The sequence below is a fragment of the Camelus dromedarius genome, chromosome 9 (genome assembly GCF_036321535.1).
Source record: "Camelus dromedarius isolate mCamDro1 chromosome 9, mCamDro1.pat, whole genome shotgun sequence".
Classification (NCBI taxonomy): Eukaryota; Metazoa; Chordata; class Mammalia; order Artiodactyla; family Camelidae; genus Camelus; species Camelus dromedarius.
The window spans coordinates 15,092,951-15,117,231 of NC_087444.1; the positions used below are offsets into that span (position 1 = coordinate 15,092,951).

Here is a 24,281-nt window from a genome sequence, read left to right on the forward strand (position 1 = left end):
AGGGGAAAACTAACCAAAAATACGCGAAGAAAAATCCAATGGGCCGAAAACAATGATGTTTTCAGGCTCAGACTTCTGGGCCTGGGAGAGTGATTTGAAGCAGCAGAGAGCTTTCATGCCACTAAGTCCCTGTGCCCTGGGGCTGCCATATTCTGGCCCTTAGGTGTGGCCACAGCAGTTGCAGGCATTTTAACCCTGCTCCTCCCCTCCCTACTCCATAGAACTCTTCCCTGTAGCCTCTCCCAGAGACATGGCCCCATTCAGGGACCCTCCCTTCTCTCCATGACACAATCTCTGGTCCAGAAGGCAGAGTCTTGCTAGAGGCTTCCCCTCCTTTGCAGTGAAGGGCAGGGAGTGAGAATGCCCACCTGAGTAAGGCCAAAAACGTTCATCTTTCCACTAGGACATGGCCTATTCCCTATTCCTTTTTTTGCCTCTCAATAAATAACTGCCAATCAGAGTTTTTGGTCTGTACAGCATGGCCAGACCCAGGTCACTGAGCTGATTTAAGACTAGCCCAAAGCAAAGATGCAGATGGAAGTGTGTGGTTCCCTTAAGGGGAACTTAAGTGCTGCGAGATGTTGAGAAGAGTTCAGAGTATCCAAAACTACTTTGGAGGACACATTATTTGGAGACTCAGGCGAGCAACCGCTAACCTTGTCCTTTGTGGCTGAGAGAGTCTGCCTGAGCACTCAGTGCTGAATCAGAGTCCCTCTCTCCATCACACACACCTGCCAAGGGCAGTGTTCCTGCCAAAGTCTGTTAGTTCCCAGTGTCGCCGGATGGTTGCCACAGCACCAGACATCGGGAACAACTCCCAGAAGGAAAGCGTTGTCTGGTCTCAGGACTCTGAACTCTCCATTCCATGTTCCTACCTTCATTTTTCAACTCTCCTGTATTTTCCTGGTTTTATAATAAGTCATCTTGTTTTTTGGAAGGAAGCAAATTATTACAGGAAGGAGATGGTTTGTCTGAGAGTCAAAACTCTGGTTTTGAGCCTTGGGTGATCCAGTCAAAACTGCTTAATTCTGGATGGAAACTCTGGAACTCTGCCTAGCTCTTCCAGATGCTGACAGTTTTTTTTGTTCTGCATTTCTCAGTTTGCTTTTTTTTCCTCTTTATTTTTATGAGAACGAGGCAAATGTTCATCAAGTGCTTACTATGGGTAAGTCACTCAATTAATCCTCACAACAGCCCTGTGCAGTAGGTATGCAGTTGAAGCATATGAAATGGCCATTTTCATAAGTCAAAAATCATAAAGATCAGCAATTTCACGTGGTTCTACCTAATATTTTCATCCTCTTTACATAGATGGAAAAACAGTGGCACAGAGAGATCAAGCAATTTCCCCAAAGGCACACAGCTAGTAAGTAGCAGGGTCAGGATTCATACCCAGGAGGTCTAGCTCCAGGGTCTGGATCTCAACCCCTACCCAGTGTGCATTTCAACAGGCTGAGACCAAGTCGGGTTTTTCAAAGCCCAGGAATAAACTTGGGGTTTGCTAGAAGCAAGACCAAGTGTAGACCCAGACATAGGCTATTAGAGATCCAGGGAACCTCAGAGATCCCAGAATCCAACTTTCTATGGCCACGTTCTACTAAACTTCCTAATACCCTGAACAGTGCTCCGAGCTGTTTAGACTGATGACCTGAGGCCCCTGAAAGCCTCTGAAACATCACAAGAAATCCAAGTGTGTCCCAAGTTTTATTCTCTAAGGTGGAAGAGGGTGCATTTCCAAATGATTTCAATAAGGGTTGATATGAAACAGTATCTCTGATTAACCCCAGATCCTTCTCACCCACACTGTAGTCCCCTGAGCACTGTGGTGAGCCAGGCCTCAGTGCGTTGGAGAGACCCGCAGTCCGGTCAGTGCGCTGGGGCCTGAGTGCTGGCTGGTAGGTGCTGGGCCTTTGCTGCGGGATCAGTCTCCCGAGAGCACTTACCTGGAGTCCTTCCCTGGCTCTTTAGGGAAAGGAAAGAAGCATCCACAGAAGATGCCGCCCTACTTCTCTGACCCCAGAAACTCATCCTGCACATCTCGCCTGACCCGAGGACTCACAGGCGAAATACAAAACCAGTGAGGCTGTGTCCCTGTGCTTTCCTCCTCCGCTTCCCTGAGCCGGAGACCAAGAGACAGAGCTAGGTTAAAAGACAGAACCAGGGGTCCTTCAGGCCCTCCTCCTTTAAGGATCATGATGTGGGGCTTGTTAGTGACAAGTTGGATTCATGTGAGCACATGACGGTGTGCGTCTATGTGTTTAATGAATTAGATGCTGCTGCATAAACAGGTACGGGGGTTTGCTCCCCTGGAATCCTCTCCTGATTTGTTCTATCCCCACCTCTCCCTCCCGCAGCATGTATGTGCTCAGTTGGCCATATGTGATGTGTGTGTGACGTGGGGGTGTGTGTGTGTGCATGTGCTGAACCTGAGAGTCCTGCCAGCTCTTCTGGGGTAGCATCTGTGCCTTCTGTTGCTCTGATATGATATCCCCACCGCACATGCCTGGTACAGGGTAGATAATGACTGACTATTGCCAAGTGCCTGTTCTTGTGCCCCAGGGATGTCCGACCCCCTGGGTTCCTTGGCAGATTGGGCACATGTTGGGGAGCTTGTGGAATGTCACACTAGGAAGGGCAGAGCAGTATTGCTGGGGATCTTCTGGAGACTCCCAGCTTATGGGGCTTGGTTTGGGGGAGCTGGGTGACAGGCACTGGTGGTGGGGCTGGTCTGACACCTTCAGCAGACAGGCAGGGCTGTGCCAACAGCACCGCTCACAGGACTAGGTTGTTGGCACCGCTCTCCACAGGGATCACTCATCTGTGTCTAGACATGGTTTTAATTCCCTGCTAAATGCCCTGTCACTTGGAATCGAGATTGTGTCTGCAGTGAGGCCCCGGGACAACGAGTTTAATTTATCATCTGGAATCTTTAGTGAGATCTATTCTATCCTTTATGATCCTCCTGGCTACGCTTTCCTGAACTGCTAATTTCTCTCCCATTCCTCCCAATTAGCTGTAGATTAATGGCGATGCTGGTCAGACCCTCTGTCCCTGGAGAGCTTCCAAGCTCTGCTTCCCGGGAGCTGCCCAATCTGCTGCGTCTGCATCTGGTTCAGACGGTGGGAAGACCATGCCCAGGGTCTGTGCTCTGCAGGGCCAGTGAGCCAGGACGCATGCCATCCCGGGCCTCTTCTCTCTGGGCAGGAGGGGGTGTGAACAGGTGTCCACAGAGTACATCTGGAGGAGGTGGTGTGTCTGTCTGTACGATATATATCTGTCCGTCTCTGGGTCTAGCCTTGTGGGTGGGAGGTGTTGACATACATCTGGATCCTCTCTTGGCATTTCGGGTCAGGGGAACCAAGGGGGAGAAGGAGGTCTGGGCGGCCAGCGTGTGGTAGGTCACATGTGTGAGCCAGACCATTCCTGGAGGAGCACAAGGACAGGTGACAGTTTGAGGATGATCAGAGATGTGGCTGAGGCTGTAGGACACGGCTGCCACCCCTCCCTTACCCTGCTGCCGTGCTCCAGACACCCTCCAACATCCCTCCCTCCTCCCCAGGTGCCTACCTGGTGCCCTACCTGGTGCTGCTGATCATCATCGGAATTCCACTCTTCTTCCTGGAGCTGGCCGTGGGCCAGAGGATCCGCCGCGGCAGCATCGGTGTGTGGCACTATGTGTGCCCCCGCCTGGGCGGCATCGGCTTCTCCAGCTGCATAGTGAGTTGGGGGCTGGCGGTGGGCACTAGCCAGGAGGCTGAGGGTCTGCTCTTGGACACAGGGTTTACAGACCGATGTCCTGGGCAGGGTCAAGAGCAGGGAGGGAGACCCTCATCATGAGAATTGCATCCAGCTGGTGTCTCAGGACCACATATTTCCTAATACAAGGAGGAAAGGCTGAGACATATTCACAAGAGGGTGCCTGGGACATCTTAGCCAGAGTTCTCTGGGGTCAGGTGGACCTTCCTGGATACCCCTCTCTGCTTACAGCCCATCAGCTCTGTGTGAGGGAGTCCTGTCCTTGTCCCTTGGCTAAGGAGTATTGGAATTTGGGTAAGTGGGTGGCCTTAGTAGGCAGCCCTGGGTCATGGGGTCTCCTTGCCAGTTCGCTGTGCATATGAGCAGAGCCGGAGGACTCAGATAGGAGCCCGTGGCTGACACAGGAGGGGTGAGGCTTGGAACAATGGGAGACAGGGAGACCCCACTGGCCTGGATGGGGAACTCTGTGAGGGCTCCAGGCTGATCCACAGGGCTGCAGGTGAATCCCCGCTTAGCTCTCTAGGTGAGGAAATTGAACTTCCCTTAAGAGCAAAGCCTGAAGGTGTCTATGTCATATGTGGGATAAAAACTGGAATCTGCTTCTTGAAGGGGCCAAGGCTTAGCCAGGCCTGGCATTCATGAGTGTGAGGGGGTCTCCGCCTTGGATTGAAAGCACCTGAGTAAGGACAGTGGACGTCTTTCCCTCTATATTCCATATAAAGTGCACTGTGGGAGTGTCTGCTCATGCATATGGGGGCTCAGGTGACATTGATGAAGCAAGGGGCTCTCAGCCCTCACGCTGACTAGCAGTGTCACTGATGCAGAGTATAGCCGGGCCCCTGGAGATTAATGGGATCTCTCAACATCCAGAGTGGAGGCAGCAAATCCCTGCGTGTAAAAGCATTGCTTTCAAAGAATCCCCTTGGGCCCTCAGTCAGAATCTGCGGGCTCCTATTTTAAATACAGTCCTATCAAGGTTAGTTACCATGTTTCCAAGAAATGAGAAGTGACATCTTTCTGGAGACAAGAAATGAGAAGTGACTTCTTTCTGGAGACAAGAAATGAGAAGTGACTTCTTTCTGGAGACAAGAAATGAGAAGTGACTTCTTTCAAGAGGGAGGCTGCTGACAGTACCAAAGAGAAAGTAGCATTCTGAGAGAAGGGAGGACAGAGGAAACCAATAAGAAGTGTCACAAAGCCTCAAAAAGCCCACCAGTCGGGCCCTGAACGTAGAGGCCAGAGCTGTGCTCACTCCGTAGTCCGGCAGGCAGCTCTGGAATTATAATCCTGAGTCATCAGGAAATGATGGGGAAGTGCTTCGGGCATCTTAGAAGAATTTCAAACTGGAAAGGATTAACATTTTAAGAGTTTATTGCTTAACGGAGAGAACTTTAATATCTGAAACATTCCTCTGTGGATGTCCTGAATAACAGATGAGTGGAGGATTAGGAGCAGGCCCTCAGCTGCCTTTGTCCCATCCCTCTACCTCCTCCTTCAAGGCTGCGCTAGGGGAGGCGAGTGAGGGTGGAGCTGCCTGCAGCCTCCCTGACCCCACGGACCCTCATCCGCAGGTCTGCCTCTTTGTCGGGCTGTATTATAATGTGATCATCGGATGGAGCATCTTCTACTTCTTCAAGTCCTTCCAGTACCCATTGCCCTGGAGTGAGTGCCCTGTCGTCAGGAATGGGACCGTGACAGGCAAGTATGGTTCCTCCTAGGAACCCAGCTGGGGATTCCAGCCAGCTCTGTCCCCAGAAGGAGCTGAAGGAGCCTAAGAGGCTAAGGCACAGATTCTGGATCTCATTGACTTGCTGTATCACCTTGAATAAGCCACCTACCCTCTCTGATCCTCATTTCCCCTTCTGATGACCTCTTGCCAGCCTATCCCACAGAGTTCTTATGGAGATTGAGTGAAATAGGTAAAACTCTGGAAATTGTGACTTCTGTTTAGTTGTTATTAACTACCCCTACATTACTCTTAACACCAGCCAATCTGGAAACAATCTTAATTTGCATTCCAGTCCTATAAAGGGCTGCGTGATTTATCTGACCTCACAGATGGGTAAACTGAGGCCCAGAAGCAACTGTCCCATGGTCACACCACTGAGTTAACCAAGAATCTAGGATGGGAATCCAGGTCTCCAGCTCCTGGCTCAGTTTTCCAAGGAACTTGAGGCCAGTTCTGCCTAACCCTTACTGCCCTCCGCGGATGGACATGGGCAGGGGGATGACATAAGTGGGAATCCAGTCAGATCAGTGTATCCTGAAGCCTCCCTTGGAGAGCCCTCAGGGTCTGCCAGATTCTGGCTGACCCAGAACAATACAATCCCCTTCTGCTACCCAGGCCCGGCTGCTCCGGTTGGGGGTCCAGCAGAGGGGGTCCCACAGCCCTGCCACTGAGGCCCTGTGGGCTTTGCTGTCATTTCAGTGGTGGAGGCAGAGTGTGAAAAGAGCTCAGCCACTACCTACTTCTGGTACCGAGAGGCCTTGGACATCTCCAACTCCATCTCGGAGAGTGGGGGCCTCAACTGGAAGATGACCCTGTGCCTCCTTGTGGCCTGGAGCATCGTGGGCATGGCCGTTGTCAAGGGCATCCAGTCCTCGGGGAAGGTGAGTGGGGCAGGGGTGGCAACCACACCCACATGGGGGGAGAGGATACGGGAGAAAAGCGTCTCCACGGGGGTGGAGGGCAGGGGGTGGAGAACTCTGGGTCGCCCCTGCAGGGTTCTTTGGGCAGGCTTGGCCTCTGGTTGGCTCAGGATGAGGACACAGCCCCTGAGGAGATGAGGAGAGGATGTATTGTACTGTTCCCTGTGGGCAGCCTGCCAGGAGTGGACTTGCGGAAAATCACTGCTTTGAACCCAGCTGCCTCCTTGCTCAGATAGCTCAGGCCTGCTCTGCAAATTTCAAAGAGAAGGAAAACTGGGAGTTGAGCTGGGACATCGTCTAGATCCTGGTCCCTGGGCTTCCCTAGCAGAAGCTCTAGAGAATTTTGCTCAGCAGTTTTTGGTGAAAACCAACAGCTCCCTGTATCAACAACTAACGGGCTCTGTGAGCAGTTGGGTGCTGGGAGTGAAGGAGGCCTTGGGGGCCTCTTAGGGTACAGACCAGCCAAGACCCACACACATTCTCGCAGCAGGTCAGATTCCCTTCAAATAAAGGCCCTTTCTTTGTCACGTATCAGTATTCATGGACTGCTGGGGCTGGAAACGGTGCTGGAGATCCCATAGCCCGATCCACTCATTTCACAGATGAAGAAACTGAGGCCCAGAGAGGCGAAAGTACCTCACCTGAGATCAGGCAGCCAGTCTCAGGGCTAGAACTAGAACCCTGGCTGGCTGTCTGTCTGGGGCTCTGGGCTCTTTGCTGGATTTGATGAGCAGGGGAAGCTATGCTCTGGAAAGGTAGGGTGGTCTTAGGCACCGCCTCTTCTCTCTCCAACGGCCTAAATAGTAGCTAGCACTTTGTGGCGCCAATCAGGCATGGCCACATGTATGAATGCATTTGCCACAACAACCTTAAGAGTTAGGAATTATTATACCCACTTTATAGATGAGGAACTGAGGTTAAATAAATAGCTCAAGGTCACCTGGTTGGAAAACGGTAGAGCCAGGATCAGAACGCAGGTGGTCCAGCTCTGGACATGCACACTTATGACCTCGACACCATCCTCCCAAACAGCTCTCTTGATTTGTTTCAGTGCAGCAAACTTCTGTAAGCATCCCCTTTGTGGGAGGCTTTGTGCCAGACACACAGGCATAGAGAAATGTTCAAGAAATGCACGTGCTACAAAATAGCACATGACCTACAATCACAGGCACAGGGGCAGCTTTTCTGATGCTTTTGCTTAGGAGCTGTGCCTATACCCTCCTGGGTGCCTTGTGTCAAAGGAGCTCTAAGGACAGGGGAGATCCTCGTGGGGTTCCCTGGAGTCAGGGACCAAAAAGCAGGCATGAGACATGAAACAATGAGGAGGAGAGAGCAAAGGGGTCCTCACCCCTTTGGCAGCCCTTGTGGGTGGGGAAGCTGCGGGCCAGCTCCACCAGCCCTTGAAAGGAGAAAACAAGCCTCAGGCCCAGCCGTGCTGACTCCAGCTTGTCTGTGTGCCTGCTTCTGCCTTGGCTCAATGCCAGATGCGCCGTGGGTTTGGCCCTGTGCCCAGGAGTTTCAGGGCTCTGCTTTCTGCTGCCATCAGAGGAGGCGCGTGTGCACCAGCTGGGAGCAGGGAGGAGGAGGCCGGCTGCTGGAGGGGCTCTGCCCCACAGTGGGTCCCTGTCCTCTCTGCAGGTGATGTATTTCAGCTCCCTCTTCCCCTACGTGGTGCTGGCCTGCTTCCTGGTCCGGGGGCTGCTGCTGCGAGGGGCCATCGATGGCATCCTACACATGTTCACTCCCAAGGTAAGGGTCTCAGGCTCCCAGGGAGCACCGACAGCTCCACGGGGCCTCATCCGTTTCGTGCAGTGTAACACTCACTGAAGATCTTCTGCGTGTCAGGCACTGTGTCAGGTGCTGGAGGGAGGCACCAGGGAAGCAGGCATGGGCACTGCCCTCACGATTCCAAGGAGAGGGACAGCACATCATATGGGTGAAATCAGAAGCTTCAGGGGAAGAGATGACATCTGAAACAAGCCTTAGGGAGCAGGTAGGATTTCAGTGGGCAGCAGTAGGACACTGCGGTCAGAGGAACCATATCAGCAAGAATAGAAACGCACTGGGCGTGCTTGAGGCGATGGTGGGAAGTCAGGTTCGGCTGGGGCTTGGAGACAGGGAGTGGGCGTTCACTGAGTGAATCTGTGATAGTAGGAACCATGAGGATGCTTGAGAGAAGAAAGCTCTCTGAAAATCCCAGCTTGTACCCAAATCAGGGGAGTGAGTTAATTATCTTATTAAAGATCAGAGACCACGTGCACAGTGATTGGACCCTTACCAAAGCCATCCATGTCGCCTCTCATGTAATCTTCCCACCAGCCCAGTGAGGGGATGAGCAGGATGGGCTCGTTTCACAGGGCTGCCGCAGGGGCACAGGCGTCCTCAAGAGGGCCACCCGGTTTCCTAATGGTGGTCTCTGCCCACCTGGTGGCCATGCCTCTCTATTGCCCTTCAAACCACTAGGCACAGTTGGCATAAGCCAGGCCACTGAGGAAGAAGAGAATTCCAAATGCAGATTGTTATGCCCTTCAAAGTAACCCCAAACAATGTGCATTAGTCACCCCAGCAGGCAGGCTGGGAAGTCTGCCTCCAAATGCCAGCTGATCGATAAGCAACATCAGGGACCGGGGTGAGGCTCCAGCCCACAGGCACAGGGTCAGAACCCCACCAGGCCAGCTCAAGGCCATCAGTATTGTCCCTCAATAGTGCTGTCTCATGCATGAGCACTAATGCTTACACAGAAAGTTCGCACAAATGACACAGGGAAAAGAATCCAGATCTAGTGGGGTAGGAAATCCCCATTCCCTCCCAATTCCCCTGCTCTGCAACTGCGAGTGGTTCCTGATGTTTGTGGGGTGGCCGCGGACAGGACACATGCCACTCCCTATTCACCAGACAGGGCATGACTGGCCCTTGGCATCCTTGCATATAACATCTGAGATTTCCACGTGAACAACGACTGAGGTCCACTTTATGAAGCACTTAGCGAATCTCCTGGGGCATGAGTGTGACTCCCGAGCCACTTGGCTGGGGTAGGGTTGTTGTGAACATGTGATGTCTGACAAAGAAGAGAAAAATGCAAACTTGGTTTCTTTGGTGGAAAACAGCCATGAGAAGAAAACCAATTATTTTATGAATGAATGCAACTGTATTTCTAGAATCATGCTTAGTCTAGTGTGTTCACTGGAGTCTTTCAGTTCTACTTTGTTGAATTTTATGAGGAAATGATATACTCTGGAGACATTCATCAGTGGGACTATTCACACAAATCCCCAAATGGGCCCCTTGGCGATGTGAAGAGAGCTGGTATGTAACTCCAGAAGCCAGGGAACCAATTCGTGAGATCGGCAGTCCCAGCACACACAATGCTGCTCGCCTTCTGATTCACTCTTTAAACCATCTTTTTAAATGAAACATCTCAGGCCCACGTATAATAATGTAATAAACATTCTTTTTTTGAAGGATTTTTAATTAAAAAATTTTTATTGAAGTATAGTCAATTTACAATGTTATGTTAATTTCTGGTGTACAGCATAGTGATTCATTTATTTATATATATATATATATATATATATATTCCTTTTCATATTCTTTTTCATTGTAGCCCATTACAGGATATTGAATATAGTTCCCTGTGCTATACAGTAGGACCTTGTTGTTTATCTGTTTTATATATAGTAGTTAGTATCTACAAATCCTGAACTCCCAGTTTATCCCTTCCCACCCTCTTTCCCCCTGGTAACTATAAGTTTGTTTTCTACATCTATGAATCTGTCTGTCTTTGTTTTGTAAATAAGTTCATTTGTGTCTTTTTTTTTTTTAGATTCCACATATAAGTGATATCATATGGTATTTTTCTTTCTCTTTCTGGCTTACTTCACTTAGTTTGATGATCTCCAGGTCCATCCATGTTGCTGCAAATGACATTATTTCATTCTTTTTTATGGCTGAGTAGTATTCCATTGTGTATATATACCACATCTTCTTTATCCAGTCATCTGCCAATGGACATTTAGGTTGCTTACATGTCTTGGCTATTGTAAATAGTGCTGCTATGAACATTGGGGTGCGTCTATCTTTTCAAATTAGAGTTTCCTCTGGATGTATGCCCAGGAGTGGGATTGCTGGATCATACAGTAAGTCTATTTTCAGTTTTTTAAGGAATATAATAAACATTCTTGAGGAATAAAATATTACATGCCATAAAAGTGCCTGTGTAGCTCCCCTGACCACATTCCTTTCCCTTCCCAAAGATAACTACTATCTTGAATTTGGGGTTTATCTCACTAACACATTTTAAATGTATTAGATATATTAACTATATTTTGTAATACATATATGTGTATCCATAAACAACATATAGCACTCATTCATACTTTTAACCTTTGCATAAATGGCATGATATTATATATGCAACCTTCTGCAACTTGCTTTTATTATTACTCAATATTGTTTTGGGGGGTTTAGCTATATTGATATATGCAGCCGTAATGCATCCATTTTCACTGCTGGATTGTAGTCCACTGTGGCACTATACTAAAGTGTATTTATTCATTCTCTAATTGATGATCATTTCCAGTTCTCACCATTTCTAACCATGCTGCAATAAGCATTATTACACAGGTCTTCATGTGCACGTGTTTCTCTAGGGTGTGCGTGTTTCAGAGTGGAATTGCTATCTCAAAGGGTAGGCATATCTCCAGTTTTACTAGGTGTTGGCCAAATTGCTCTCCAAAGTGGTTGCATGTATTAACACTTCTGCCAGTTGTATATGAAAGTCCCAGTTGCTCCACATTTGTTAGACTGCAATTTTTACCAATCAAATGGATGCAAAATGGATGATGTGTACTTTGAACAACAGAGGGGGGTGGTCCCTTCCTAAACCTTTCCCTGGATGTTCAGGAAACAGTGTGGTTCCACTCCAGCATTTGCAGAGGCCCAGAGTCTTCATGAGGTGAAGCTTAAAGAAATCAAATCCAGAAGGCCCTAGAGGATCCAGGTCACCAAGAATCAGCAGGTGTGGCCCTTGGCCCATCTAGCTCTTGTGACTTGCAATCTGGATAGAGCTTATCGGGCCCATCTTGAGACCCTGTCCACTGAGCAATTTCATGGGGCAGCTCCTGCCCTTGACTCTGAAGGGATGTGTTGAGCAGGGAGTGGGGGGCTTGAGGGCCTCAGAAGCCAAACCCCTCTGTCAGGGGTCTCCTTCACAGCCTGTTCCCCTGTTTGTTTTAGGCAGGCAAAGCCAGCAGTGATGGCTAGGGTGAAATTCCTATTTACAAATCCCTCCCAGTCATCTTCAAAAAGTGTGGACCCACTGTCAGACACAGTCATCTGTCTGTCCATACGTGCATGGCAAACCACTGTTGCAGAGCTGTGTCTGTTTCAGCATGGGACTGGTGAGATGTGAGGAACCCTGGCACCACATCTAATCCTTGTTCTAGTTTAGTGCTATAGAGTGCCAGGGTCACCACACACAGCTGCCCGGCCTGTGCACTTCTCCATTCATATCGACCACAATGTAAATGACATCACCCGGGGTTATGCCATTTGGCAGCTGTGGCAGAGTCCAAGAAGACTTTTGGCCAGGATATCTCAGAATCCCACCTGAAAGAAGCACAGGCTCTCCATGGATATGCTGAATAACCTGAGGGATGCTCCCTCCTACAAAGCCTTCCAACATCAGGAACCATCCAAGATGGAGGACCTGGACTTTCAGTCCATGTCTCTAGGCAGTTACCGGGTGTGATGAATACAATGTGGCCAGGATACCATGATAACCCACAGGTACCTTTGATGGGACAGTCACTCATGTTAATGGCTAACAAATTTCTTGAATTCCTCGGGCTACTTCTTTCTGGATTATTCTTTCCATCCAGTTAAAAGCCCAAGTCAAGGGGTACCAGATAATTAATCACGTGATTTACTCATAGATTAGGGTAGATTTTCTAACCACCAAAACTTCCAGGGAATGTTTATCAAAATTAGAACTGTTCACATCCCTTGGCCCAGCAATTCCACTTGTAGAATTTGTCCTATGGGTGTACTCAACTCAAACAAAATGGTCTGTATACAATATTGGTCATTGCAGCATTTGTTTTAGTAGCAAAAGAGTGAAAACAACTCAAATGACCATCATGCATTTATTCCTTTATTTAATAAAGGTTCACTGAATTCCTGTTATTTTCTAGGCACTGCTGTGTGTCCTGGGATCCAGCAGAGAACAAGGCAGACAAAATTCCCAGCCCTGTTGGAGCTTATATTTTAGTGAAGGGAGACAGATAATAAGAGATAAAGGAGTTGCTGGATGGTGTTGCTAAGGAGAAAGATGAAGCAGAGAAAGAAGGATTAGGGGCACTGGGGAGTGGGGTTGCTGATCTACGTGCTCATGGAAGGGTCCCCTGGGAAAGGGACATTTGAGTGATGACTTGACGGAGGCGTGGCCATGGATACTGGAAGTAGCACTTTCCATTCCAAACAGAGAGAACAATAAATGAAAAGCCCTTGAGGTTGAACGTGTCTGGCATACTCTAGGAGGCTGATGTGGCCGGAATGGGAGGGGAGAGAGGTAGGACATGTGGCCAAGGGGGCAGTGGGGAGCCACACCAGGAGGGTCTCGTAGGCTAGGTGAGGACTCTGGTGTTTACTTTGGGTGAATAGGAGCCATTGGAGAGCTCTGAGCAGAGGAGTGATATGATCTGACTTCCATCTTCGAAGGATCACTCTGGCTGCCATAGAGAACCTGGGGGGCAAGGGTACAGCAGGGAGATCTACTAGAAGGTCCATCCGGGTGAATTCACCCAGGGGCTAGAATTCATCCAGTGGGAGGTGACTGTGGTTGGAGCCCAGGTGATGTCAACAGAAGTGATGAGATGTGGTCACACTGAGGATTTATCTAGAAAGTAGAGTCAACAGGATTTGCTGTTGGATAGGCTGTGAGGTGTGAAAAAGGGGCTGTCAAGAATGACAGCACAGCCTTTTGCTTGAGTGACTGAAAGGGTAGATCTGACATTCGTGGCGATGGGGGAAGACATTGTAGGGGCAGGTTTGGTGGGAAACACTAAGAGTAATGTTCTGAACATGGGAGGTCTAAAATATCTAGGAGGTACCCAAGTGGAGATCTTGAGTAGATGGTTGGATGGATGAGTCTGGAGGGCAGGTGGAAGTATAAATTTGGGAGTCAGAGAATTTAAAGTCATGGACTGGTTCACCTGGAGAGCAAACGTAGGCAGAGGAGTACTGAACACTGAGCACTGGGGTCCCAGAGTTCAGAGGCTGGGGAAGAGATAGTTAATGGAGGAGGAGGAGGAAAGGAGAGAGAGACAGAGAAAAAGGTCCATCCCAGAGGCCAAGTAGAGAAAGTGCTTTAAGAAAGAGGGAGTTGTCAGTCAAGTCCAAAGCAGTCGAGAGGTCAGGTGATGAGGACTAAGAAATGGCCAATGCACTTGGTAACAGCGGGGTCACTGGTATCTTGACAGCTCTTTTGGTGGAGTGCTGGGGAGAAAGTCTAAAAGCATTGGGGGCAAGGGAAGATGGGAGGTGTGAGACTGGAGACAAGTAATAGGAACCACTTATTTTCAAAAGTTTTTGTGTGAGGGGAGCAGAGGAGTGAGAAATGGGATGGTAACTGGAGAGGATCATGGTATCAAGGGTGTTATTTCAGAGTTTTACGTGATGCTAAAAAGAATCCATTATTTATTGCTGGTGGGACTGTCAAATGGTGCAGCCACTGTGGAAAAGTTTGGCAGTTCCTCAAAAGGTTAGGCAGGGTTATCGTATGACCCAGCAATTCCATTCCTAGGCACGTATCCAGGAGAACTGAAAACGTATGTTCAAAATCTTGTGTGCAAGTGTTCATAGCAGCATTATTCATAATAGCCAAAAAGTAGAAACAAATCAAATATCCATCAACAGGTGAATGGAAAAATAAAAGGTAGTATATTCATACAATGGAATATTAGCCTGCGATACAAAGGAATGAAGTACTTGCTACAGCGTAGATGAACCTTGAAGACGTTATGCTGAGTGAAAGAAGCAGGTCACAAAAGACCACATATTCTGTGATTCTGTTTATAAAAAATGTCCAGAATAGGTGAATCTGCTGAGTCACAGCTGGAAGGTGAAGAGAACGCGCAGAGACAGGTCGTGGCCATGGGGGATTGTGCTGATGACCGGGCCTGGTGGCAAGGTGCGGGCAGCTAGGGAGGTGCGGAGGCTTGAGTCAGAGCAGGGCACAGAGCTGGCCATCCCGGGATGAAGTCCAGAGGAGGGAAGACAACCCTGGAGTCATGGATGTCTGGCAGCAGCCGAGCTAAACTGGGCCCTGGGACCAAGGACCCAACCTGGTGGTCCCTTAGGCAGACTGTAGGGACGAGGCAATGAGTGGGCAGGGGCAGAGTGGGGAGCTTGCCAGGAGCCCCAGGACCCTGTGGGTTCCCAACTCAGCACGCTGAGGAAGTGCTAAGGCTGGAGGCACAGGCGGTGGACATCTCTGGCGGTAGACAGTAGGAAAAAAGGGAGGAGGAATGCACACACACATGTAGATATGTGTGTGTGATATGTGTGTGCATGTATCTCTATACTGCTATCTATATTGCTAGTACACATAAAATATCACTGAAAAGTAAGCAAGAGACTGTGGTTACATCCAGGACAGAGTCACTGAGTGTCTGGAATACAGGGGTAAAGAAAAGGACACTCTCTTGTGCCTTTTGAGTTTTAAACCATGTAACCACATTACTTACAGTCTGTCAAGATGGAAGCCACACCCATGTTTCAGGGACTGCCCAGCACCACCTGAGCCATGGGGGAGCATCCACTTGCTTTGTAGCCCCTGGGGTCTAAACAAGTGAGGAGTCCTGCCCAGTGAGCTAGACTGGCTGCAGGGTCAAGGGTGTGCTCTCCTTAGTGAGGAGGAGTGGGGTCCCTGCAAGTCCTAAGGGCCCAGGGTAGGGGTCAATGGGAGAACTTGTGACTCTCACAGAAAGAGTAAGGCTCTGAGCAGGATGGCGAGGGCAGCCCAGCCTTGTTACCAGAGGGGACGCTCTGGAGCTGGACAATCTGATTGAGGTGGCAGCTCATCACTCAGTCATGCGAAGGCAAACTCCTTGGCCTCTTGGGGCCTCAGTTTCCTCAGCTGCAAGATGGGGTGAACCCCGGCAGCTCCCTCACAGCGTTCAGGTGAGCATGTAGGGCTGCTCCCGGGTGCAGAGAGCGCATGGTTAGCACGAGCCATTATTCTTCTCGTCCCTCGTGAAGGTGACACTGTTCTTGGGCAGCAGGAACCTGGCGCTCCAGTGCCATCTGGTGTTTGTGGGCCCGTCTGGCTCTCGCACTAGCAGGTGCCCGGCCGACCGCACTGAGAAGCAAGGGCGTGCGCTCCTGTCACGCAGCAGCTCAGGCTGGGGCTCAGCAGCTGCTCCTCGATTCTAAAAGCATCTTCATGCCGCTGCGTCAGATGCCGTGGAGCCACCTTGCTCCCTGTGTGAGGAAGTGACTCAGCTGCGTGCCAAGGAAATGGCTGGAAGCCCCTGCTCTGTTTCAGGGCGGGCACCCCGAGGAGGATGTGAGCCTTGTCTTGGGTGGGGAAAGCCTCTCCTCTTGCAGCCACCTCCTGACATCTGTAAAGGACACTGGGCTTCCTGAGGTCCGGCCACGGGTTCATCCTCAGTTGACACTACAATCAGGACCTTATTGAAATCAGGCATCATGAAGCCTGAATTCTGAAAGAACTCGTTTAAATTCAAGGAACACAGGCATTCAGTCCTCCGGTGCCTGAATCTTCACCCCTAGAGCATTGGGCATCTGGTTGTCCCCCCTGGCAAGAGTGCTTTTCATGCTGCAGGCTGGAAGAGGGGATGTCCAGGGACCACTCACAGCGAGACCAAGCTTTGGCCCTCTCAGGTGCTTTCCTGGGGCCTTAGTGTCAGATTTGGATCCATCAGTTTATTTCAAAATAATCTAGAGGTGGCTGGGAGGAAAGATCATGTGCAGATAATTGTTGAAGCTGGGCGACGGTATGTGGGGGTTCATTACACTATCCTCTCCCCTTTCGTACATTTTATAGTCAATATCCCATAATTTTAATTTTTAATTATTTATTTTTTGGTTCAGTTTTTTTTAATTGAAGTTTAGTTAGTTTACAATGTTGTGTCAATTTCTAGTCTACAACATAATGTTTCAATCATACATATACATACTTATATTCATTTTGATACTCTTTTTCATTATAGGTTACTACAAGATATTGAATATAATTCCCCATGCTATACAGTAGAAACCTGCTGTTTATTTTATATATAATAGTTAGTATCTGCAAATCTCAAGCTCCCAATTTATCCCTTCCCACCCCATAATTTTTAAAAATGGAAAAAGAACAGCAAGTAGATACAATCTCAACATACAAACAAACAAAAAACAATTTTTGTTTCCATCCCAAATTGTTGCATATAAGGCAGTCCTACCCTGTCCTCCAAGAAACCCCCACACTGTAGGGCCAGCTCTGATGGTGCAGTTTGGGATTATGGTGCCCTCCCTGAGGTGGCTGCCTCCATTCATGAAATTTGGCCCTGATGGTGCCTAGGCCTAGGAATTTATTCACATCTTAGTTTGAGGTTTAGGGAGCAGTGAAAACCCTAATGATGATATGTGTCTGGGTCTCACACATGGCCTAGATTTTCTGTAAAATCTTTAGTAATGACTGACATAGATCAAAAAAGGAAATAATTACTTTAGAGAGAGAAAGAAGAGAAGGAAAGGAGAAAGAAAGGATGCCAGGATTAAAGTAGCCATGTTTTAGAAAGTCAGGTCCTAGAAGACTGCATCTTAGCACAAAAAGGCTGGCACAGCTTCACGGCCCCTGGTCTGGTCCTTCCTGCTTAGCTCACCTCAAAGACACAGGTCAGCCTCTGTCTGTCTCTCTCTTGTCCTCCACTCTTTCCTTCTCTCCCGTGAGCCATGCAGGCAATGCTCACACAAAGATGAACAGGAGATGGGCTCCTCCCTCCAACAAACACGAAGTATCAGAAGGAAGACAGACACATAGACCTGTCCTGCGAGTACTGACAGGAGCGGTGAGAGCCCACGACTAGCTGTGCCAGAGGCAGTCAGGCAAAGCTTCAAAGAGCAGGTGATATTTGTGCTGGGTTTTGAGAAGTAAATGGGAGTTCACCAGAAGATGAGAAGGAGAAAGGGAATTCTAGGCAGAGGGCACAGCTTAGGCAAAGGCTAGCAGTATGAGACCGTGGTACTTTTGAAGAGTAATTAGGGTGTTCAGAACACAGAATGGGAAAAGATTTTCCAGCAGACAGTGGGGAGCCATCAAAGATGTTTTAACACTCAAATGACATGGCCAGAGCTGTGTCCATCTCAACCCACCCTCTCTTACAAAATCTTGTGTCTCTTTATAGTTGGAACTCCCCAAACTACCCAGAGCCATCCCAGTAAGTCCAGTTTCTAGCCTCAGGGAGGTGCCCAGGTTCCAGCTAATTGGTAGGAATTTCATGACTGACATCTGTGTACAACAGTGAATGCCGGCATCCTGCCAGGCATAAGTAACTCACTCATTTCTCGAACCTTCTGGGAGAATCATTAAAAAAACAAACAAAAAACACCCCACCCAGTAGAACGGAGGTACAGAAGTCCTTTTCCAGGGGGACTATGACTATGTTGTTCTCCATTTTCTTTAATAATCTCCTAATTTCTATTAGGAGCATATAGAGTTTCTTATTTCTTTCTCCACAATGCCCAAATTCTAATAGCCCTGAAAAACAAGGGTTTTTTTTTCTTTCTCCCTTAACTCATTTGGTGGCAAAATGACCTGAACAGATGTGAGGCTATTTATAGTCTTTATTGACTCACCTGGTGTGAATATTCATATTCTGCTGCAGAAGTACAGTGTGTTTGATCGCGGGGTGCTGCCCCAGACCTCGCTGGGGGTGCTATGTAATTCTGTGGCATGTGCACAACATTACCTTTCTGAAATGGAGTGAGAAACAAAGCCTGCTTCCCCAAACCAGTCTGGCTCCAAGGCTTTTGGATGAGGAGCTGTGGGTCTGTATCACTTTTGTAAAGAAGATGACACTGTGAGCACACTGGCCCGTCAACAGTGTGGGATGACCCTGTGCCATGTCTCTGGCCACTTGCTTTCCCATGTTCCACTGTGAACATTTTAAACCACTTCCACTGCCTGAACCTTCTGACCTTCCCGCCAGCACGCTTCAGTCCAGCAGATGATCTTGCCTCCTGCTTTATGGGGAAAACAGAAGCCACCAGGACAGAAACTCCCTTAGAGGACAGACACAGAATAGAACCTACCACCCTGCCCACAGCTGCCCCATCCGGTCCTCCTCCCCTTGTCTCTCAAAGGAGCAGCTCAGGGTCTCTTATAGGAGACAGCTGCCCTTCCCACCTCTAGGTCCCCTGCCCTCCATCAGCGTTTATGTTTCATCAAGTCATTGCATTAAAGACAAAAACGAGACAACAAATAGAAAAGCAACCCTGCATTGATCTCATAACCTTCGCCTGATACTGCCCTGTCTTGCATTCCAAGCCTAGCTTGTCCTCTGAGCATCCATGTTGCCTCCATTTCTTCCCTTGTTCCTCTCAACTCTTGTCATTCCTACTTGTCTTCTGGTCCATCGCTCTCTGAACGGCTCCGACTAAGCACACCCATGACCTCGTGGCTGTAGCATCTTTCACTGTAGCACAGGTCCCCCTCCTCCCTGGAGGGCTTTCTTCCCTCCGTGACCCAGCCCCCTCTTGCTTTTCCTCCTATCTCTACTGCTGCTGTTCCACTCCCTCTCTTGTAAAATCCTCTTCCCCGCATCACACTTGGAGATCTTGACTTGGCTCTTGCCTCGTCTCCCTCTGTCCACAGCCACAGCTGCAGTCACTGCTGGTACACCTGCTACTCGCATATACCTCCAGCACTGCACTCTCCTCTAAACTCCAGACTCACTTGTCTAACTGCCGGCTTGACATCTCCTCGTAGCTATCTAAAGGACACGTTAAACTCAACACTTCTAGAACTGGTGTTTTGATCCTCCCTGTTCCAGCCCATTGAGACCTGCCCTTCTTCTGCTGTTTGCATTTCCACCCACTCAGGTCTGCAGGCTAGAGACATGGCCGCCACCCCAGCATCTCCTCCTCCAGCGCCCCCCTCCCCATCTCTAGTCCATCAGTAAGGTCATCTTGGTTTTTCCTGCTGTAATCTCTCCATCTGTACCACCCTGACCCTAGGCAACGCCACCATTACCTCCCATCTGGACCCCAGAAAGCACTCCCTAGCAGGTCTTCTGTGTCCACTGGTTTCTTTTAGAAATGCGCACCCAATCACTCCCCTCCCCTTTCACACCTTAGCAGTATCCCGAATTAAGTGCTTCCTTAGCTCAAGATAAAGATCCTTACGGGCCTTTGCTCCGACTTCTCTGACTCGCCCAGCCTCGTCGGGACCACTCCCGCCTTGTTCTTGGCGTTTCAGCCAGCTTGGCCCCTTGCGCTTCCCTTCACGCGTTGCTCCCTGTGTGAGGAGAGGTGTCCTCCGTTCCACCTCGGGACCTCTGCACACACTGTTCCCTCTGCCAGAATGCTCTTCCTTCCCCTTAGCGAAGGCAGCTCAAAGATCCCTTCCTCTGGGAAGCCTCCCCTGGCCTCCTAACTCACTCAAATCCTTGTCACAGGCTTTCCCAGCCTTGGGTACTTGGCTTTCCCAGACTTTGTCACTTTTGCAACTTCGCATCTGTTTGTGGGCTCATTTGAGCAATGGCCGTCTCTCCAACTGGAATGTCAACTCCACAAACGCTGGAACCTTGCCCACTGTTGCTCCCCATGGTTCCCCAGCACCCAGCACTGGGCTTGGCCCACGGTAGGTGCTTAAGTCTATGGATGAGTGGTGGCATGCCGTATCCACAGGGAGGGCACAACGCGTTACAGCTGTTGAGTGTCCAGTGAGGGGGAGGGGTTGGGAGGGTGTCTCCTCCTCATGGATGCCAAGGGACTCCTGGATCCTTGAGGTCTGGGCTCTGGGCATTCCTGGTGGGCCAAGATGGCTTTAGCTATTTTGTGCGGAGTCAGGGACCTTAATCTCCCCTGGAGCCCACATACTGGCCAGCCAGGCAGTCCTGCTGGGCCTCCCCTTGTGTAGGAGCCCCAAAGCCCAAAGGCTCTACTGCCAGCGCCCTCCTCAGCCTCCTCCCCAGCCCACCGCTCTGCCAGCCCCCAAGCTTAGCCGGGGAGTGACTTCTGGTGCTCAGACATGCCTGGGAAGCTGCTGAGGTGGTGGGCCTCTGTTCCAGATGTTAGGGCTGAAATATTAGAGCTGAATGGATCCTCAAGTCCGTCGCTACACTGTACACACAAGGAGCATCCTACCCACAGGCACGCAGCAAGCGGCGGCCGGGCCAGGACCACGTGGGACTTGTGCCAGCAGGAGCATGTGGGGAAGGCGGGGTCTCTAGTTGGCTCCTGGCCTTCCTCATCTGTCTGGAGTGCAGTCCCTTGGGTCCACCGGGGAAAGTGGTCTGGGGAGTATTGCCGCAGGCCGGCTGAGTCAGGAGATGATGCTAGAAGGGAGCCATGGTCCAGTGTCAGGCGATCTGTATTTTAATAACTCCTCTGCCCCAACTAGCCAGCTCCATTAATTTGGTCAAGTGATTTCACCTTTGGGTCTCACTTTACTCTTTCAAAATGTGGCTAACAATTCCTTCCCCACCCCTCTCCCCAGCAAAAACAAAAAACAAAAAAACAAAACCACCTCTGTCCTGAGGTCAGAGGTACTTTGTCAGAATTAGATGCTCCTATGCGCCAGGCATTACTTATGACTGTTCATTTGAGCCTCACCATCATTCTGGGAGGGAGGCTCTATTTTTATTCCCATTTCTTGGATGAGAAAACAGGTTTATAAAACAGGCCCTGTCGCTTGTCTAAGCCTTTCAACTATTTAAAGAGGAAGTCAGACTTAGAACTGGGTCTGTCTGACTCTAAAGCCCTGTGCTGGGTCCAAGCTGTGGTCCCTGCCTTGAGGAACAAACAATAAAAGGAAGACAGACCTGAGAAGCATTTGGAAATTGCCTCGTGCCATCTTGATGCTGTGGAGGTTTAGGCTCCTGTCAATCTGAGAGCAGTTTGAGAGTCAGGCAGGAGCTTTCTCTCTTCAGGAAGTGTCTGGGTTCTGTGCTTCAAGTTGGGTGGGTGGGGGGTTGTTCTTCTGTGATCGAGAACATGTAAATGTATATGAATGAACTTTGGGCCTTTATCTTTTTTGGAAAAGAGCATTTGGATGAGCAGGAGGAAGAGGTTGGTATCCTTTTTCATGGTTTGAGGTGGAGGAGGTATCAGGGACACATTGGTGGTCTTAGTTGTCTTGTACCGTTGTGCAGGTTGTACACTGCCCATCTCCAGGAGGCACCATTCACACTATAGTCTAAGTGAATGGCACTCCCTAGCTTTTGCACTACACATCATACCCAATGGCCTTAAAGATGTTCTTTGGCATGATAGCTCCGTGGTAAGCAATGATAGCAGTTAAAATTAACTGAGAATTTACTATGGAAGCATGTAGCTTTTATTTTATCTTACTTAGGCTTCGCAACAATGGTCTGAAGTTGTTACTCTTCTTTTTTTAATGGAAGTGTCGTTGATGTACAATTATTTCATAATTTACAGGTGTACAATATAGTGATGACGATTTTTAAAGCTTATACTCTATGTAGAGTCATTATAAAATGTTGGCCATAGTCCCTGTGCTGTACAATATTTCCTCGTAGCTTAGTTTACACCTAGTAGTTTATACCTCTCACTCCCCCACCCCTGGTTGCCCCTCCACCCTTCCCTCTCCCAGAGCACTGGTAACCTCTAGTGTGTTCTCTGCGTCTGTCTGTCTGCTTCTTTTTCATTATATTCACTAGTTTGCCGTGTTTTTTTTGATTCCTGATAGTCACGTTGTCTGTGTTTTACACATGGGGGACCTGAGGCTCAGGGGGTTAAGGGAACTGCCCGAGCTCCCATGGCCACAGGTCTTTACCCCCACACCACGCTGCCGCCTCTAAACTAGTGAGGCTGAGGAAAGGGGGTGTGGTGAATTGCAGGTGAATAAAGCCATTATTTGTGTGTCTCTTTTTTCCCCCCGCCATGGTCCCCCCTTCCCCCCTACAGCTGGACAAGATGCTGGACCCCCAGGTGTGGCGGGAGGCGGCCACACAGGTCTTCTTTGCCCTGGGGCTGGGCTTTGGGGGTGTCATCGCCTTCTCCAGCTACAACAAGCAGGACAACAACTGCCACTTTGACGCTGCCCTGGTGTCCTTCATCAACTTCTTCACCTCCGTGCTGGCCACCCTCGTGGTGTTCGCCGTGCTGGGTTTCAAGGCCAACATCATGAACGAGAAGTGTGTGGTCGAGTAGGTGGCACCTCTCCTCCCATCCCTTCTCCTCCCTGTCTGAGGTTGGGCTGGGGATGGAGAGCCTAGGTGCTCTCGGTCCCCACCCTGGACCACAGGGACGGCTTCAGAGATGTCTCTGTTGATGGCCCGTGGCGCCGTGCCTGGGTGTCTGGGAGGTGCCCCCAGGATGGTGCCCAGCCCTGCTTTTTTAGCTTACTTTTTTTTTTTTTTTAATCTTTTTACCTTATCTTCCTCTTTGTGCTGCAGGAATGCCGAGAAGATCCTGGGGTACCTCAACACTGATGTCCTGAGCCGGGCCCTCATCCCTCCCCACGTCAACTTCTCCCACCTGACCACCAAGGACTACGCGGAGATGTACAAGGTCATCAAGACAGTGAAGGAGGACCATTTCTCAGCCCTGGGCCTCGATCCCTGCCTTCTGGAGGACGAGCTGGACAAGGTGCGGTCAAGGTTGTCTTTCATGAGACAGGCAGGAAGGCAGACGTGGGAGTATGGAACCCAGAGACAGGCCAAGGATGGGGAGGTGGCTGGTGCTTGAGTGCAGAAAGCCACCAGGGATTCACTCATTTACTTGAAAAGCGAGGACCTACTATGTGCCCAGAGAGGGAGAGAGGGAAGGTACTGGCTAAAACCCCTGCCCTGGGGTAGGTTGAGTCTTGCTGAGAAGACGAGGCAGACACATCCGCCCTGGAAATCAGAGGGAGTGCAGACGGCTTTCATGTTTCTTGAATGGGTTTCCTGCACACCTATCACTGCCACATGTAATGCACTTGAAACAGTGCCTTGGACACAGCATGCAGAAAATAAGTGTTTACATTAGCATCTGCCCTTTGCTGTCCACCCTCCTGGGCCCTCATGACAGCACTGTGAGCTGAATATGAATACCGTCACCTATTTTACAGGTGAGCAGCCTGTATGCTGGGAGGCTGTTCGAGGCCTTGCAGCTAGGAAGTCAAGACACCGGGGTTCAAATCTTTATGCTTCCACCCCTTCCACAACTGCCCCACTCCAACTGCCACAATGACCCTTGGCCCCTGGGTGGGGCGGGGTGACGCTGCTCCCTCATTAATGCTTAGGCCCCAGTTTGGACATCTCGCTTCTATCCCTGTTTGCACAGCTGGAAACACAAAGTGACTGTTCTATTAGGAGGGGTAACAGGAGAGAGACACGCCCATGGGGTCCTGGGACCCAGCTGGTAGCAGGGCTCACAGGGGGCTGAATCAGCTTCGTTCTACTGGCACCATCCTAACTCTGAGGGACGGTGTCCTGTACCCCGTGACCTCTTCCCATGTGATCAGGAGCAAAAAGGCCCTGTCTGGGGACCCCTGCCCTGGTTTCTTCCCCAGGTGACTGGCAGCACAGAGGACTGCCCCTTCCTTGAGACCCTGTCCCATTCTCACAGGCATGGCCTGGTCCTCTGAATAGAACAAGAATTGTAGCATTTTAAAAAATATAATACAATCTTATATTTTTAAAATA

General features: G+C 49.7%; 1 protein-coding gene across 3 annotated transcripts in view; it reads left to right on the top strand.

The window, feature by feature from the left end:
- SLC6A17 (solute carrier family 6 member 17) overlaps positions 1 to 24,281 on the top strand; it is a 49,810-nt gene that overhangs the window by 17,745 nt on the left and 7,784 nt on the right. For 2 of the 3 annotated variants that reach the window (XM_031457775.2, XM_031457774.2), the window contains 6 exons: positions 3,560 to 3,717; positions 5,328 to 5,454; positions 6,185 to 6,366; positions 8,044 to 8,154; positions 22,558 to 22,799; positions 23,049 to 23,241. In XM_031457775.2, coding sequence (XP_031313635.1) covers positions 3,560 to 3,717; positions 5,328 to 5,454; positions 6,185 to 6,366; positions 8,044 to 8,154; positions 22,558 to 22,799; positions 23,049 to 23,241 — 1,013 coding nt within the window. Of the gene's footprint in view, positions 1 to 3,559; positions 3,718 to 5,327; positions 5,455 to 6,184; positions 6,367 to 8,043; positions 8,155 to 22,557; positions 22,800 to 23,048; positions 23,242 to 24,281 lie in introns of those variants that run through there. The other variant, XM_031457777.2, reaches the window with a different exon arrangement.